The 18961-nt window shown below is 41.8% G+C and overlaps 1 protein-coding gene across 2 annotated transcripts; it reads right to left on the bottom strand.

The window, feature by feature from the left end:
• Nucleotides 1-12621: 12621 nt before the first annotated feature.
• Nucleotides 12622-18961, bottom strand: LOC138962125 (beta-1,4-N-acetylgalactosaminyltransferase bre-4-like). Of its 2 annotated transcripts, none has more exons than XM_070333844.1 (6): nucleotides 17858-18961; nucleotides 16417-16661; nucleotides 15818-16005; nucleotides 15350-15472; nucleotides 13655-13705; nucleotides 12622-13448 (listed from the first exon to the last, which is right to left on the bottom strand). In XM_070333844.1, exons 1-6 carry the CDS (start codon nucleotides 18441-18443, stop codon nucleotides 13280-13282), a joined length of 1362 nt encoding a protein of 453 aa, XP_070189945.1. In that variant the 5' UTR covers nucleotides 18444-18961; the 3' UTR covers nucleotides 12622-13279. The 2 variants fall into 2 exon arrangements, with proteins under 2 accessions (XP_070189945.1, XP_070189944.1); XM_070333843.1 differs by having other exon boundaries at nucleotides 13610-13705.

Here is an 18961-nt window from a genome sequence, read left to right on the forward strand (position 1 = left end):
TCGAAAGAATGTAACACAAATCGGCGTCAGTCTTTTTTAGACATGAATCTGCAATCTTTACCATCGAGAATAGATGGAGTCACCATCAGAGTCACAGTTATGGCAGATGTAAACTGGACTGTTTCCCACACCTGCACATTCTTCATGGCGGACTTGCCCCATGACAAATAGGAGGACTTGCCCCCGCACGGGCAGGCAACTCTAGTGCCAGATAGCGAGCACAACATGGGAAGGAAGAAGCAAAACTTTCGTCAGAACTCGACCTTAATTAACGCACTTTCACTCGACACCAAGACTAAGTATTTGTTCTCAGAGGTAATGCATCAAAACCTAAGTCAACTCCTATGCATTCATGTTACAAAAATGAAGGAAAACACTTTTTGTGACCTGTACTCACGATATATGGGCGCGCAACCTCTGAACTTCTGCAGGATATGGCGGGAAGAAGGGACACCACTCTCACATGGTGTGAATGACTAAAAGGTGGCAAACGTAAGAATAAACAGACAAAGACGGATGTGCCCCGGGGGCGGACTAGCCCCGGTCTCCCCTATCATTTTTGGGCAGTTCAGTCTTTAGTTGTGTTCGTTATCCCATTTTTGTTCCCATTTGATGTGCATAATTATGGGTGAGCATGATGTATGGGCAGACACCAGCGCACAGACAGGCAGACATAACACACACACACACACACACACACACACACACACACACACACATACCCACACACACACGGCCTCATAGGTATAACTTGGTCATTGGCCTCGGGTGAGAAGGTCAGTGTCTGTAAACTGGGTCAGCTAGAGGTGGGAAGAGGACAGCCGTTTAGTCCACTGGACTTTCACGCACTACTGACTACAGACTACCACCCCCGACTCTTGATGCGTGACTAATAGATTGCGTGTTCCACGTGTGCTGGGTAATTACGAACTTTGACACTCACTGGTAAAAAGGTCAAAGTCGTTATTGACCCTATGTTGGTAGGTCGGTCGTCGGAAAAAAGGAGGGCGTCGTTCTTGGGAGGTTAGTTACAGTGTGAAAGGTATCCGTGCCGAGAAATTAGGTCGGCAAAAGGAGGGGGTCGTTCTTGGGAGAGGTCGTTACGGGAGGTTCCACTGTATAACAATTGCAATATTAATGATGAGAATAATGACGATAGAGTTGTTTTCCATGAAAATGTTCATACTTTAAAAGTGAACAATTCTCTTTAATCTGCGCTTGTTAACAGGCTTCGTGTCTCACATTATTCTGACACCGGACCAACCAGTCCTAGCACTAACCCCATAATCCAGACGCCAGGCGGAGCAGCCACTAAACTGATTGCCAATTCTAAAGTCTTAGGTATGACCCGGCCGGGGTTCGAACCCACGACCTCCCGATCACGGGGCGGACGCCTTACCACTAGGCCAACCGTGCCGGTATCTTCAACGCATACACTTACATTATACAAAGTAATTGTAAGTATAAATTTAAATCTTACTGTTAACAAGCGCAGATTAAAGAGAATTGTTCACTTTTAAAGTATGAACATTTTCATGGAAAACAACTCTATCGTCATTATTCTCATCATTAATATTGCAATTGTTATACAGTGGAACCTCCTGTAACGACCTCTCCCAAGAACGACCCCCTCCTTTTGCCGAAAAAAAGGAACTTTGTAGAATTCGATCTCTTCATTTGGTGAGAGCCGACAGTTTTTGTATGTATCATACTTTTTGCTATGTCTATGCGTCTCCAAAGACTATTAGGGCGACGTACGTACTTGTGAAAGTTTGCTTTTGTCTATATTTAAACGTTCAAAATGTACCTTTCCTCTGTGGTGTTGTTTTTCTTTTCTCAATAAAAACCTTTGAAATCTAGTATGTGTTTAAATGGAAGGATGGTCTCTGACACGTGACGGCTTATCCCCTCAAGATTGAGCAATCTTGGGGCACACGCAAACACCCACTCATTCCCTCACCATACACCCCAAGAAAGATTACAAGTGGAGACAGACGTCACTATGTATAAACAACTAAAGGAACCACATGTAACTTATAAGCTTTATATAAAGTACACAAATTTATACAAATATCAGAGTACATGTTGCCACATATATCCGGGCAGACCTCAAGTACAAGCTTATAGACCCACCAATGCAAGATATGAAAGGACTTGGTTCCATGTGTGCAGTGCAGATCTCCATGCGGGGAAGGAGGCCACTTAATCTAGTGAACGTCTACTATCCCAGGGGCTGCAAAGCACAGGGTTGTACCGATTGGCTCACTCAGCTCCCGTCAGATTCGGGCAGCTGGGTAGTGATGGGGGATTTCAACGCGCACCACCGGATGTGGGACGCTGACGCAGAAAGTAGCCCCGACACTCAGCTGGCTGAAGACATCAGCATCTCCGATTTGGTGCTACTTAATGATGGCACGGCCACCAGACAAGCCCAGCGACAAAGAGACAGATCATCTGCCATTGATCTTACCCTGGTTAGCCCCGAACTTGCCCTTACCATCGACTGGCAGGTCTACCCCAACACACTCGGATCTGACCACTTTCTGATACACGCGATCATCCATGAAGCTGACCCTGATCCTGCTGAAGTTGATCGTACGCCAAAGTACATCTGTGCCAAAGCAGATTGGGAGAAGTTCAAGAAGACTCTGACGCATATATGTGGAGAGACTGAGTTCAAAGACAATGACATAGACCAGTACTATGGTAACATCAGACAGGCAATCCTCAGTGCAGCTGACCAAGCTATTCCAAAACGCGCTTCTGGGCCTCAAAAGAGAGAACAGGCACCTTCCCCCTGGTGGAATGAAGAATGCAGAGCTGCGGTGCAGCGCAAACGGCGTTATACAAAAGCATATCAGAAGAATCAGTCAGCCTCCAATAAAACAGCCCTTGAAGAAGTTGAAAAGGAGTGTGCTGCGGTCAATGAACAGGCAAATGCAGACTACTGGACAGAGTTCTGTTGTAAAAAGGTGCATAACCAAGGAGACGCGTCCCTTGTATGGACCAAGCTGCGAACATTCAAAAGGAAAGTGTTCTTGCCTGAAAAACCTTTGCTGAATGGGAATGAGTACACACAAAGTAATCTTGAGAAGGCCGAGGTGCTGGCTGAGACATTTGCAAAAGTCAGTCAGGCAGCTCATATGCCACAGTCGCTCGCTGATTACCGTCGAAAGGAAGAAGATAAATTCGGGCGAGCAGCAGCAGACAACTCACTGCCGATAAACCAGGATCTGGGTATCAATGAGTTGAGGAAGGCAATCCAAGAAATCAAATCCGGAAATGTTGCAACCGGCTTAGACCCCATTTCATACAACATGATACGCCGGTTTCCTGAGCCCATGCTGGAAGTGCTGCTACAGTTTTACCAGCACTGTTGGGCGAGCTCAAAACTTCCCTCGGCTTGGAAAAACGCTTTGGTGATTGCTCTTCCCAAAGACGGCAAACCCCGGCACCTGCCGACAAGCTACCGCCCAATTTCACTCACACCTCACCTTGGCAAGGTATACGAAAGAATTGTAAAAAACAGACTAGAACACTTTCTTGAAAAGAACAACATTCTTCCCCTCTGCCAGGCAGGCTTCAGAAAGGGTCGAGCCTGCATGGAGCATGTGGTAAAACTTACAGCCCACATCAAGAAGGCTAAAGCACGAGGCAGAACAGTGCTGGCAACCTTCTTCGACATTAGAAGAGCATTCGACACGGTCTGGCATGGAAAGCTAATTCAGAAAATGTCCAACATGGGGATCTCAGGGCGCCTGCTGGAATTTGTCCAGGAATTCCTCACAGACAGGTCCATGGCTTTTAGAGTGGGGCAGTCCATCTCTCAAACACATGTCCTAGATATGGGGGTGCCTCAAGGAAGCATCATAGCCCCCATATTGTTCAGCATCATGGTCCACGATGCAGCAAACCTGAACCTCAAGGAGGCCTCATTGTCTCTGTTTGCCGATGACATGGCCCTCTGGGAAGCAGTCAACTGCAAGTCAGAAAGAACAATCAAAACAAAAATGGGGCGGTACCAAGCAAAAGTCGACCAGATCGCCGACTACATGCAGACGAATGGCTTTGAGCTATCTACCGAAAAAACCGTGTTCATGGCCTTCACAGGAGTGCAGCTTGTCAAAAGGACATGTTCCATTACCATAAATGGGGTGCAGCTGGTGCCAGCAGATCAAACCAAGTTCTTGGGAGTGACATTCACAAGCTCTCTCAGTTGGGGCTCACACATAGACTCACTTGTGAGAAAAGCTCAACGCTCCCTAAATCTGATAAAGGTTCTGAGCAGAGAGTCGTGGGCAGCCGGAAAACCATTGATCCATCTTGTCAGTGCCCTTGTTCGGTCGCGCCTCAGCTACGGCCAAGAGGCTTTCTTTGCAGCTCCTGACAGTCAGTGGGTAAAGCTTGAAAGAGTAGAAAGAGCCGCTCTCAAAGTGGCGCTGGGGGTCCCCAGATCGGCAGTCTCCACTCTACTTTACCAGGAAGTGGGATGGCTGCCACTGAAAGAGGAATGCCACCTCAGATGTGCACAACTGGCTGTCAGAATACACTGTGTCCCAAACACGGCAGTGGAAGTATTTACCCCAGACATGGGAGATACCGACCACATGCAATACAAAGCTCTTGAATCCAAGACTCATACATACCAAACAGTGCTCCCAATATACAACCATGTGAAGGGCATATGGGAACAGAGTGCCCTGTCCAAGGAAAAGCTGGTTACAGGTGGTACTCTTCCTTACCCTCCATGGCTGCTTGAAGCCCCAAATCTGATCATGGACTATGGAGACGGCCTCAAAAAGGCAGAAGACCCATTGCTGCTAGCCACAGTTGCAAAAGAAAAGATCGATCAACGATTTAAAAGCCACCTACAGGTCTTCACAGATCCTGGATCGTTTTATAAAAAACATAATTTTAATTACAAGTTTCAGATTTTTAATGACCAAAGTCATTAATTAATTTTTAAGCCTCCATGCTGAAATGCAATACCGAAGTCCGGCCTTCGTCGAAGATTGCTTGGCCAAAGTGTCAATCAATTTGATTGAAAAATGAAGGTGTGACAGTGCCGCCTCAACTTTTACAAAAAGCCGGATATGACGTCATCAAAGACATTTATCGAAAAAATGAGAAATACAAGTGTACGTCTGGGGATTTCATACCCAGGAACTCTCATGTAAAATTTCATAAAGATCGGCCCAGTAGTTTAGTCTGAATCGCTCTATACACACACACACACGCACAGACACACACACACACCACGACCCTCGTCTCGATTCCCCCTCTATGTTAAAACATTTAGTCAAAACTTGACTAAATGTAATTAAAAAACCAAACACAAATTCAATTCTAAAGACGAAAAATTCAGCTGATTATTGATATAAAAAAAAACCAAGTCGCGTAAGGCGAAAATACAACATTTAGTCAAGCTGTCGAACTCACAGAATGAAACTGAACGCAATGCAATTTTTCAGCAAGACCGTATACTCGTAGCATCGTCAGTCCACCGCTCGTGGCAAAGGCAGTGAAATTGACAAGAAGAGCGGGGTAGTAGTTGCGCTGAGAAGGATAGCACGCTTTTCTGTACCTCTCTTCGTTTTAACTTTCTGAGCGTGTTTTTTAATCCAAACATATCATATCTATATGTTTTTGGAATCAGGAACCGACAGGATATGACGTCATCAAAGGTATTTATCGAAAAAAGAAAACAACGTCCGGGGATATCATTCCCAGGAACTCTCATGTAAAATTTCATAAAGATCGGTCCAGTAGTTTGGTCTGATTCGCTCTACACATACACACCCACATACACACACACACACACACACACACCACGACCCTCGTCTCGATTCCCCCTCTATGTTAACACATTTAGTCAAAACTTGACTAACTGTAAAAAGGAGAAAAAAAATCAACAACCTATAAATGACAACCTATAAATGACCTACTTACAGCAGGTTTTTTTTTTAAAACTCTAATTCCAATAAAATACGTAAGTCTAACTTCTTCCCATACTTAAATTTTCCTATGGTCATTTTTGTTATCAAAATACAAAAATTTATAAAGTAAATTTGATCGTTTTTTAAGTTTTCATTCCAAAAACCAAATAATATATCTGTTTCATTCAAAGTTATATTATAATAAATTTGCTTATAAATAAAGTCTTTACATAGTTTCCAAACGTTCCTCACCTCTTGACAATGAAAAAAGAAGTGCTCAAGTGTATCCAGTTCATTACAAACTTCACAATTATTAGTTTGACATAAACCCATCTTGTTTAGTAAAATAATCGTTGTGTACATTCTGTGTAAAATTTTCCAATGAAGCAGTCGTTCTTCTTTTGTACAATTAACAGCTAACAGCCAGTGTCTTGATTCCAGAACAACATTATGCTTTCTTTGCCAAAAAGAACAGGCGCTCGGGGTTTGTACCTCGAAATTAACCAAAACAGTTCTTATTTCCCTTGGTGTAATATTACCAATACGAGTCAAACCCTGCAACAGAACATATCGGTATGGCAATGCGTTAATCAGTTTTGTTTTAAGTGCTGTACATAACGCATTATACTCAAATTGTCTGGCTGGTTTATAACCAACCTTTTGACATAATTCTTCAAATGAAATCACGTTACCGATTCTTTCTTTCTTTCTTTCTTTCTTTGGTGTTTAACGTCGTTTTCAACCATTCAAGGTTATATCGCGACGGGGGAAGGGGGGAGATGGGATAGGGGAAAGGGGGAGATGGGATAGAGCCACTTGTTAATTGTTTCTTGTTCACAAAAGCACTAATAAAAAAATTGCTCCAGGGGCTTGCAACGTAGTACAATATATGACCTTACTGGGAGAATGCAAGTTTCCAGTACAAAGGACGTAACATTTCTTACATACTGCTTGACTAAAATCTTTACAAACATTGACTATATTCTATACAAGAAACACTTAACAAGGGTAAAAGGAGAAACAGAACTCGTCGCGATATAACCTTCGTGGTTGAAAACGACGTTAAACACCAAATAAAGAAAGAAAGAAAGAAACAGAACCTGTTAGTCGCCTCTTACGACATGCCGGTTAGGATCGGGTAAATTCTTTCTCGTCCCAACCAATATGGGACTCCCCCTAACCCGCGGGGGGTACGTTACCGATTTCATACATGACATCCTTTACATGATAAATATGACATTTAATAAAATCTTTGAAAAAGAGGCATTTATGTTTATATTGTATATTCATGTTGTTCCATATACATTGATTCATCAATGGAACAGGTGTGGCATCATACTTTTCATACAAAATGTGTTTGTTGTCTAGCCAGGTTAACAATACTTGTCTCCAAAAGACCGATCTGCAGTTAACAACGCCAACCAGCTTCTTGGAGGATGCATTAGAGTAAAAACAGGACAAACCATCACCCAAATTTGAAAAAAACATATCTAGGAGTGACAGACCAGTAATTGTGTGTAGAGTTCTGCAGACCAATAGCCCACGACATCATAAATGAGTTGTGCATATCCACAACATTTATCATATTTAATCCACCATTATCTTTTAATTTACACATAATTGTTCGTTTTACTTTTTCAAACGCCCGTGTATTTGAATATTTTTTCTTCCAAATAAACCTGAACAAAATGGAATTAATTTGATGTAAAACATGATAAGGCACTGCTAGAGACTGGAAAATATAAACGAACTGAGATATAAGAAAGGTTTTAACAATGCAAATTTTACCTTGTATACTTAAGTTTCTTTTGGACCAATTAAAAATTATTTGTTGCATACGTTGAATTTTCTTAGACCAGTTGTCTTCAATTGATGACGCAGGTATATTGTTTGAAAAAATAATTCCAACGATTTTTACTTTCCGTTTCCATTTAAGACCAAAATATTGGTCAGTACAGTATTTGTTTGATCCAATCCACATGGCTTCAGTTTTATTTACATTCACTTCTAAATTGGAAACAGCTTTAAACATGTTTAAAATATGTAAAGCTCTTTCCAAATCTCTTTGATCATGTAAAAAAAGGGTGACATCATCGGCATATAAGAGCAGTTTTGTTTGTTTGTTTGTTTGTTTATTTGTTGCTTAACGTCCAGCCGACTACGCAGAGCCATATCAGGACGAGGAAGGGGGAGATGAAGGGGGCCACTTGTCAAGCGATTCCTGTTTACAAATGCACTAACCCATTACTTGTGTCCCAGCAGGCTTTAGTAAAACTAAATTAATACCTACTGGAAGATTACCAGTTTCCAGTATGTTAAAATAGGCTTAACCTATCTACTGCTGGACTTACATCAGAACACTAACAGATTAAACTATACATGAATCGCGAGACAAGCGGCAAGAGAAGAGATTTTTGGAAAAAATACAGGTGAATGAGCAAGAAGGCAGAAAAAAGAAAAGAATTCATGAAGAAAAAGAGAGCATGACAGGAAAGAGGAACCAAAAATCAACCTAACAGCAAACTAGAAAGCTCCTGCGGTTCCAAAAACAGGAGGGGCCTTTAATTTCATAACCGCAGTGCCCCACTGCGGGAATGTTTAAAATATGTAAAGCTCTTTCCAAATCTCTTTGATCATGTAAAAAAAGGGTGACATCATCGGCATATAAGAGCAGTTTTAGGGCCCTCATTGGTGATACCTCAAAAGGTGACATGGGTAGCCGGATACCCTCTTCATCTGAACGAATCTTAATTGCTAACAATTCAAGGGCTATAATAAATGCCATCGGCGAGAATGGACATCCTTGACGGATGCCTGGTCCCACGGGGAAATGCTCAGATATCCACCCTGTATAATTAATACAACTTTGACTGTTATTCATGATAACCGAAGCCCATTTCTTAAAATTGTCTCCAAAACCAAACTTATCAAAAGCAAACAAAATAAAGTCTTTGGATATGCTATCAAAAGCGCGTCGAAAATCAACTGCCAATAAAACTCCAGGTTTATCCATTGTATTCATAATATCTATGGTGTCATCAATAAGTCTAATCATTGTGCTAATTTTCCTACCTTTCATAAAACCAACCTGATTTTCATGAATAATATCACCAATTACAGTTGAAAGTCTCCTTGCCAGACATTTTGCGAGGATCTTGTAATCTGTGTTAGTCAGAGATATGGGTCTCCAATTCCCGAGATCATCTCTGGGTAATTCTTTCCCTTTGTGGATTAATGTCAAAACAGCTTGTTTTTGAGTGGTCGATAACTCGCCATTAGCAAAGGATAATATAAAAGAGGCATGAACTACATCCCTAATCTTCAGCCAAAATACAAATACTTTATAAAAACAGGTAGTGAGGCCATCTAGACCTGGGGCTGAATCGTTATATAATAGTTTTAGAGCAACTGTTAATTCCTCTTTGGTAATATCAGCATCTAGATTGCCTTTTTGGTCATTGGAGAGAAACGGTATATTCAAATCTTGTACAAATTCCTGTGCGTTTATTTCGTTAAATTCAGATTGTTTTTCATAAGCATCTTTAAAAAAACGTACCTGTTCTTTCATAATTTCTTGCTGTGTAATTACTACCCTGCCATCTTTTGTTTGCAACCGAGAGCAACTGTTAATTCCTCTTTGGTAATATCAGCATCTAGATTGCCTTTTTGGTCATTGGAGAGAAACGGTATATTCAAATCTTGTACAAATTCCTGTGCGTTTATTTCGTTAAATTCAGATTGTTTTTCATAAGCATCTTTAAAAAAACGTACCTGTTCTTTCATAATTTCTTGCTGTGTAATTACTACCCTGCCATCTTTTGTTTGCAACCGGTCCATAATTTTCATATTGGCTTTACTTTTTTCCAAGTTCAAAAAATATTTGGTGTTCTTCTCCCCTTCTTCTATAAACTGGACACGGGAACGAACTTGGGCACTTTTGGCTTTTTCCAGTGACAGTACCTCAAGCTCTGATTTAATATTTTCTCTCTTTATCAAAAGTGTCTCATCCTGTGGTTTATTGGCTAATAGTGTATCAGATTCATCTAATTCCCTCTGAAGAGAAACACAATAATTAGTTTGTTTTCGTTTCTTTCCTGCTGCATAGGCTGTACACAAATCACGCATTCGTACTTTCAATAATTTCCATTTTAAGTGAGCATTCGTATCCATATTTTCTAATAAAAAGGTATCAATCAAATCATTCATCAAATCAACAAAAAATTTATCACTCAATAATTGGTTATTGAATTTCCATAAAGAGGGACATCGTTTGATATTTACAAACTGAAGTTTGAGTTCAAGCAAACGATGATCTGTGTGTGGTACTGACAAGATATTACAAAAAAGGGTTTTATCAAATAAATGATCAGAAACGAAAATATAATCGAGACGACGGGCTATAAAGGGATTCTTCCTACTCCAGGAAAACTCTCTTTCATCTGTGTGAAACAGGCGCCATACATCATTTAAGACATTATTATTTAAGAATTGCTGGAAATTTACCACATCAACCGTTTTATGCTTTTCTCCACTTACAATATCTAAATCGTTATTCAAAACACAATTAAAATCACCACAGATTATTTTCTTACAGCAGGTTGTTTTCGTACGTTTTAATTCGAGCACAGTGTTGAAGTAGCCTAATGCCATCCCCTTCTTTGGCATGTGGCAACCTTTGAAGGGGGCAGGAAAGCGCTATTTTGGTGTCAGTTCTGACTTGTATGATGGCTTTAATCCCGTCATAATTACTATTCTTTTAGTTTCTTTTGGTTTTGAATCATGGTATTCAACTTGCACCATTTTACAAACTTGTCTAAAGTGGTCTGCCGTAAATAAATAACGAATAAGTTCTGATAAATTAATAATTATAATATTTATATGGCGCAAATCTAAATATAGTTGTAAGCGCCGTACGATCAATCTTCAATATAATAATCTTCATTACAGCAACAATACACATTTAAAGAATCTTCAAATGAATAAAAACACAATCACGTACACAATGCACATTCAAATAAATCGAATGATGAATTATCAGTACTTGTGTAAATACATGTATATGAATAGTCCGCAAATAAATTACTTCTCACTTTTTTGTGTGATGCACGTAAATGCAAATAATAAACAAGTAGAAATTAACACATTTAGTCAATCTGTCGAACTCACAGAATGAAACTGAACTCACTGCTCGGCATTTAATGGCAATAGTGTTGCCCATTACCCGCGCTCGGTTAGCTAATCGCTTGAAGTGACAAGCAAGAGTTGCGAGCGCTTCACAGGAAAGCGCGCTTTTCTCAATTCTTTTTAACTTTCTGAGCTTATTTTTGTTCCAAACATAGCATATCTATATGTTTTGGAATCAGGAAATAATAAATAATACGATGTAATCATTTTAGATCGAATACTAACTTATTATTCTTAATTCGATTTTTTTTAAATTTTTAATGCCCAAACTGATTAGTTAGTTTTCACGCTTCCAAGCTGAAAGGCAATCACATAGACCGGGCTTCGTTGAAGATTGCTTGACCACAATTTCAATCAGGTTGATCAAAAAAATGAGGGTAAAAATGAGGGTGTGACAGTGCCGTCTCAACTTGCACAAAAAGCTTTGTATGACGTCATCAAAGACATTTCTAAAAAACATTTTTTTTTTAATAGGAATATCATTTGCAGGAAGTCTCATGTAGAATTTTATGGAGATCGGTCCAGTAGTTATCTCTGAATCGCTCTACACACACACACACACACACACACACACACACACACACACACACACACACACACACAACCCTCGTCTCGATTCCCATCTTTCTTAAAGCCATATGTACTCGATGACTATACACGCTAATTGCTTTACCAACAACTGGAGACATGCTAAATTAAGTTCCCTGCAAAATATTGTGGTCTAGGACCCCTTCAATGTTGAGATATTTGAATTTTTATTTTGATCTAGATGGTCCTATTTATAGATTTGGCAACACATGTAACGTTGATGCAAGGGAGCTAACACCGCGGCTTTGTTGACATCCTCACTTTTTCAGAGGCTAGAACAAGCTGTAATGCATGTATTATGGTCCGCGCATGGTGACATATCGTCATTATATGGTCTTATGGTGCGTTTGACATCGATTGTGGGCAAACTACACTTTGTAAACACGGGAGTGCGTTAGTATGCCTTTAAAACATTTGGTCAAAACTTGACTAAATGTAACACAAACACGGACGACAAGAGATCTTGTTACTCATAACCCTTGAGTGGGATCACAGTTTGACGACCGACAATAAAAGACTTGCAAAAGAACACAGTGAACTGCTTACCATACAATAGTGGAATTTAATTTAATGACAGCAAAAGAACACATCAAACGCTTTTATTTTTAATCAAGGAATATTACTCTTCTGAGAGAGCGAGAGAGAGAGAGAGAGAGAGAGAGAGAGAGAGAGAGAGAGAGAGAGAGAGAGAGAGAGAGAGAGAGATGAAATCACTACGAAACAGACGCAATGTGGCACCCATCTTATTTAACGACAAAGCTGTACACTTTTCAGACGGCTTGCAAATTGAAGGGAAGCAAGTCTGTATCACATATCATTATTAACGGCTACATTGTGTCCCTTGGTTTCTTTGCGTTCAATACATTCTTTAACTGCTCAGGCCCCCCCCCCCCCCCCCCCCCCAAAAAAAAAAAAAATAAAAGTTGTATGTTTCTGGTCACCCGACCCTACCTAGTTTTTTCCCCACCGACCCTAGACTTTTGTTTTATTGCATTTGTAAAAAAAAAAGCACAAAAAAAGCGTCAAAACCAAAGTAACAGACGGCAGACGACACAAGGGGGTTAACCCCGCATCCCTTTTGTCTCATTTGTTTTGTAATGTGTTGTCTTTCTCTTTGTATAGTAAGTCCAGTCTCTTTGCGTCACTGTATAGTTATTTTCTACCCTGACCAAAACAAAAAAACAAAAAAACAAAACTCCCTACCTACCAACACTATTTTTTGTAGCCATGTTACCAGAAACATACTTTTTTGTTTGCCTTATGGACACACACACACACACTCACACACACACACACACACACACACACACACGTTCTGTACAAATCACTGTGGAGCTTCCAAGTGTAACTTGGCCAAAATTAATATTTTACCCTTTTTTGTACCTCGGTTATAACTTCATACACTTGCCGTTGTATTCAAACTGTCTGTGCCTCAGTAGAACCCTCACAGTGTGCCAAGCAACGCTTTTTGGCATACCAATTTAAGGCCAGAGACAAAAAGTAGTTCAATATTTTTTTGTTCAAGTCAGTTGAAACTGTTTCAAAGGTCAGCAGAAAACCCTCACCCAGTTTTATCCCCGCCCCCTTTTTCCCTTTTTTTGAACTCCGTCATTTGGCACGCCAATGTCCACCATGATGTGTGTATAGAGAGGGTCAAGGTGGATGAACTGGACAGTGTAGTTCAAGTTGCTCAGGCCGTCTTCGTGGTACCGTTTCATGGCCGTCTTCAGAAGTTTGTACCTGCAACACACGCATGTATTATGCTTCGGTTTTGTACACTCTTTTGTAACAAAACCGCACATTTCTCAATTAAAAACAAGAATAGTAACTTTGCAGTTTTACAAAGAGAAAATCACGTAAATGAATAACAACAACGATATCGACAACAAACGATCACTGACCTAGTTCTTAAAGCATTTCGCTTTAAGTGTTTAATCATTCGGTACCTCGCCACGTTGGCCGGAGGTCGGAAGATTCTCAGTTTTGCATCCAGAATCCTGAAACACACAGAATAAGTCGCTGAATGTAATATCAAAGTGTCTAGACCAAAATGATCAGGCGCACCACAGTTTGAAGCAAAGTTTTAAATTAGAAGCGGGTCAGAAGCATGTCAACAGCACTGTCACTGTTAAATAATATGTAAAAACCTCATTACCCAAACTTCCTCATGTATTCAGCAGTCAACATCCAAACACCGGAACTCAGAACGTCCTTCTCCGTAATGGCAATGCCAATCTCGACAAAGGCGGTAACTCACTTCCTAGAAGCAAAGATCTTGCTAGAAGTCCAAAGGATCCTATTTTTCCCTCACACGCTTTTCAGCCCCTATTTCATCCTCTTTGATTTCGGGGTATTCCCTCTTTGAAAATCAGACTTAATGCCAAGAAGTTTCACTGTATCCAGGACCTAAAATAAACAGTGAAAGATGAATTCACAAGATGGTTGGGCCTTTTTCCACTCCATCTTACCTTGCACTGTTATTGACGAAAATGTCAGGAAAAAAACAGTATATTCCACAAGGAAAGAACATGCAGAGAGAACAAGAAGGGAATAGCATATGCAAAAGCTCAGCAAACACTCGAGACATCTTTCAACAGGTCAGACGTATCTCATTTCACTTTAAGTTTAACGATGGAAGGAAGTGGGTGGAGGGTGATATAAACTGATATCAGCGATCCATACGACCTCAAATCTTTTAGCTTCTTTAATGTTCACCAAACATTTGAATAGCCCCAAACGACCCCGATTCAACCCTCCAACAAAGGAATGCTGGGTAATCCAATCTCGGTACCCGTCATACGTTCTTACTGAGTGGGAATTCCCACTCACAGGCTAACCACAATCCATTGCTATTTTGGCCCGTAAGACACCAACGGCCTCACCATGTCGTGCACACTCGTCTTTGGGCCTCATTGTCTCGTGCACATTAATTTTGTCTTGCGCCTAGGAAAAGCTCGTTTCTTATATACAACACAGACTTTTTTTTTTATAAACGAATTTTTCCTATGCGTAGATTTATTTGGGTGGAAAACAGAATAGCTTTGGCTGGGACAAATTGTTCTTTCATGCAAGCGATGTTTTTTTTTATATCCGAGTTTCTTCTGAGTGGGTTCGACTGTAGTAGGGCGGGGACGTAGCCGGCTCAGCGCGCTGGGTTTAAAACGAGTTCGTTGCTATAAATGGTTTGTGTTTGAACCTGGGTCTTGGCGAGGAATTTATTTCCAAGAGTCAATTTATGCAAACTCTTCCAGGTGTCCACACGCCCCATTGTTCACACATGCGCGTTAAACTGAGATCCCGAGGCCTTAGGGAAAGTCTCGGCGTTTGACAAACACAAATGCAGGGGGGAAATATGTGTGTAGCTGTATTCTGTCGTTGCAGGTTATCCCCAGGGATAGCAGCCCGAACGTCCTTGAGAGAATTCCCCAAGAACAATAAGACATACCAAATACCAAAATAATTCATGCGTGTGTGTGTGTGTGTGTGTGTGTGTGTGTGTATGTGTGTGTGTGTGTGTGTGTATGTATGTGTGTGTGTGTATGTGTGTGTGTGTGTGTGTGTGTGTGTATGTGTGTGCGTGTGTGTGTGTGGGTGCGTGCGTGCGTGCGTAGGTGCGTGCGTGTGTGTGTGTCGTCAACTACCTGAAACCCATGTCATCATCTTCACCACCCCAACCCCAGTACTCGTTGGAATAGCCGTTGACCTGTTGGAAGTGTTCCAACATAAAGTTGAGCGCCCCACCGACAAGTAAGGCGTAGGGTAACCTGCAACAATACCATGACACACGTTTTAACCAGCCAGGCAAAAGATCCAGCAACTAACTGAGCTCTCAAACACTCAACCGACGAACGAACTAAACCAAAATGCAATGACATAGGTTTAGCTGCAGCCAGGGATGAACGAAGCAAACACCCGACCACAACCATTTGACCGACAACGCATGCAGCTAGTAACTTAGTGTTCAGCTAAAATGAAAGAAAACTGAAAATGAAATTGTCAAAAAGCAAAACTACATATTATAGTCAGATTGGCACGATTATATTACCCCATAGTTGTATGTGGAAACTGATTGTATTGTCTTGCTGTGCACTGCAAACGTCTTCCTTTACCTGTAGTTGAGCGAATCGACGGCGACGGACATGTGCCTGGGCATGCCGGAACAGGTGTACATGTTGCGGTCATCCTCAGGGATGAGGTCCACGTCATGGAAAGTGACGCAATCAAAGCTGTACATCTTCAGCGCCTCCTTGAAAGCCGCGTTCATGATGCGTCCTTTGTTGAACGTCAAGCGCCCGTACTAAAATACATTACACAAAGTAATGAGGTGGTCACATTTTTTGCGGTTGAAATCAAAGCCTCTCGCGCATGAGAACGCAGACAAGCATTACAGCACGAAAAGGGTCAAGATATTACCACTGAAAACACGAGACGGAGAAATTTCTGAAATGAAGTTGCTGTTGCTTGAAAAGTGGCAGGAGGTCGGGTAGCGACTAGCCCTACATCTGTCTGACTCTACAAGCACTCTCCCCCTTACCTACCCTTACCATTTCCAAGTCAACCACCACCCCCCACCCCCTAGAAAAAGAAATAGCACCAAACACACAACAAACAACAAATTGTTTGACACAAATTTTAACCTAATTGATGGAGAGAAAAAAGTGCTCGTGAGAGTGCCGCTTCAACTTTTGCAAACGAACAAAGAGCACACCTGTTCGACGACGAAGATCCTGAAGTGGAGCTGCTGCCGCTTGAGGATGGGCAGGAGGTGGGCGAGCAGCACGGTCAGGTGAGCCAGGCGATCCCGGTACGGGATCACGATGGCCAGGCGGTAGCGTGCCACGCAGTCCTTGGGGCTCCACTCCCCGCCAGGGTCCAAATCCGTGTTCCGGGCCATCACTTGGTTCAGCTTTAGCGTGCGGTACTCGGCGTTCACGTTTGAGCTCACGTTCCCCACTGCACACGCATAAATGTGGACATTGTTGGACATACTTATGTATCTCTCTCTCTCTCTCTCTCTCTCTCTTCACTCCCTTCTTCTCTCTCTCTCTTCCCTCCCCATCTCTCTCTAAATATGGTATACATTTGTGTCCGCTTGTAAGTGTGTGTGTGTGTATGTGTGTGTGTGTGTGTGTGTGTGTGTGTGTGTGGCGGTGTGTTGTACACTTAGCAAGAGTGTTGTTCAACTGTAAACTTATCAACTCTGCGAAATGATCGTACAGATGATAACATAGCTATGGTTGTAAAATTGTAAGACGGTAGTAAACTTGGAAGATGGTGATACAGAAGGTGTTTCAGCTTGCTAACTCAGAACTCTGCAACTCTGAACTTTGCAAGATGATGGTAAAATAGCCAGATGGTTGTAAGATGGGAATATTAACAGCTTATATTGAGGTCAAATCTTATTGCTAGGTGAAGTTACCGAATGACTGTAGATTCCCTCAAAAGAGTGATAATGTTTGTATTGCAAAGTTACATAATTATGACATACTAGATGAATACCCGCTTCGCCGGGTACGGCTGCGCCGGGAAAAAGTCGAGCCGAATACCCGGCTGCGCCGGGGACCCGGCTTTGCCGGGTGTACGCCGGCTTTGCCGGCGCACCGCACGAAGGAAGGGAGATAAACGCGCAAAACACTGGAGAAGAGTAATACCCGGCTTCGCCGGGACAGTGACCTTCTAAAAATAGTATAACGGGAATATGGATTGAGCGTTGTCGACAGTGACCTTCTAAAAATAGAAACGGGAATATGGATTGACGCCACACGAAGGAAGGGAGATAAACGCTGAAAACACTGGAGAAGATAAGGAAGAGTTACTGGGAATGGATCCAGAGAAAAACCAAAATCGGTTCAGCGCTGCGCGCTGAGAGCACGTGTTGAAATATCTCATCGAGCAGGTTGTGTCCGGGGTGTACCTGAATATGCCCACCAAATTTGAAACAGATCCATCGAGAACCTTGGGCGTGCATCGCGGACACACACACACACACACACACACACACACACACACACACACACAGACAGACAGACACAAGTCGTATATATATATAGATAGATACTTGTTGTGGCACTTGCGTACATTTGGCAGTATCTCTGAACCCACAGTACTCAAGTAAATTCGTATTGAAAAATGCCATAAATTATACTCACGTAAATTTGGCGGTGTCTCTAGACACAGTGCCTCACCAGATTCGTCAGTGGTAAGATTTGGTCCAAATCCACCAACTTTAAAGTTTGCAGCAAGTCTGTCGTCTTTCTGGGCGTCAGCAGGATTTTGGTCCTTGCCATACCTGGCGAGGTGGAGAAGTTTCCAAACGGTGTCTTTCTCAGCTTGTAGATAGTATTGTGTGTTGTTTTCGCGTCTGTCAGTTGCCGGGTGTGCAAGAGACGGCATTGTAGCGATTTTAGTTCGGACGTCTTCGTCCACACTGTTTGTAAGGCCATTGATTGGACGGACAACAGCAAAGTCCTTGAGGTTATTAACCTTGCTAGTGTCTTTACTCCGTAGGTTTAGCTCCTTGGATTTCTGCGCTCTATAGAATACAGCGTCCAGAGAAGATGTCGTCTGCGACAGCAAGGGAGCAACGTTGTCCTTCATCTCCATCGTCATTCCCCAGTGCCTGTGATACAACATCAACATCTGCCAGGACGTCGCCATTACGGACAGTAGCAGCACTGCCATCATCAAGCATCGGGCCTTATTATGTCCACAGCGCTTCTTCCGTGCAGAAGCCATATTGTATGCTTTGGGCTTGAAGAACTACACCCGAAAAAAAAAACAATGCTAAGAAATACAAATTAAAAAAATAAAATAATAAATAAAAACTAACTATTATCTTTTACATTTTGTTCATGCCTCCAGCCAATCCACGGGTGGATTGGTTCAAGCGCCAAACTTCGTGTTAGCAGTTACTCCCAAAGTATCAGTAAAGTAAGGGCACAATCAGCTGCGACGATGAACGCTTGCGCTTGTGTTGATTTCGGTTCAAATAGCATATATATAGCAAGCACGAGATTCAATACTGAAGCCAACAAAGTAATATCCGCACATTCTGCACGAAGCGAAGGTACGTGTCGATCAGTTTCTCATTTACATTTTTACAAATAAAACTGAACACAGAGCATGAACCGTTTTAGTTTTTGTATTGCTTTGTTTCGTGCGAGTTGATGGCGTTTCGTAGACACAGCGCGACCGACTTTGTAAGTCCAGGAACTAGGTCGAAATAACTGCATTGTCCATTGGTTTTGAGACAA

Source organism: Littorina saxatilis, linkage group LG3 (genome assembly GCF_037325665.1).
Source record: "Littorina saxatilis isolate snail1 linkage group LG3, US_GU_Lsax_2.0, whole genome shotgun sequence".
Taxonomy (NCBI): Eukaryota; Metazoa; Mollusca; class Gastropoda; order Littorinimorpha; family Littorinidae; genus Littorina; species Littorina saxatilis.

Coding starts and splice junctions, on each gene's coding strand:
- LOC138962125 (XM_070333843.1), bottom strand. CDS start 18,443: ATGGCTTCTGCACGGAAGAAGCGCTGTGGACATAATAAGGCCCGATGC. Junction 16,006..16,416: donor GGATCTTCGTCGTCGAACAG/GTGTGCTCTTTG, acceptor AATGTATTTTAG/TACGGGCGCTTGACGTTCAA. Junction 13,449..13,609: donor CGAAATGCTTTAAGAACTAG/GTCAGTGATCGT, acceptor CGTGTGTTGCAG/GTACAAACTTCTGAAGACGG.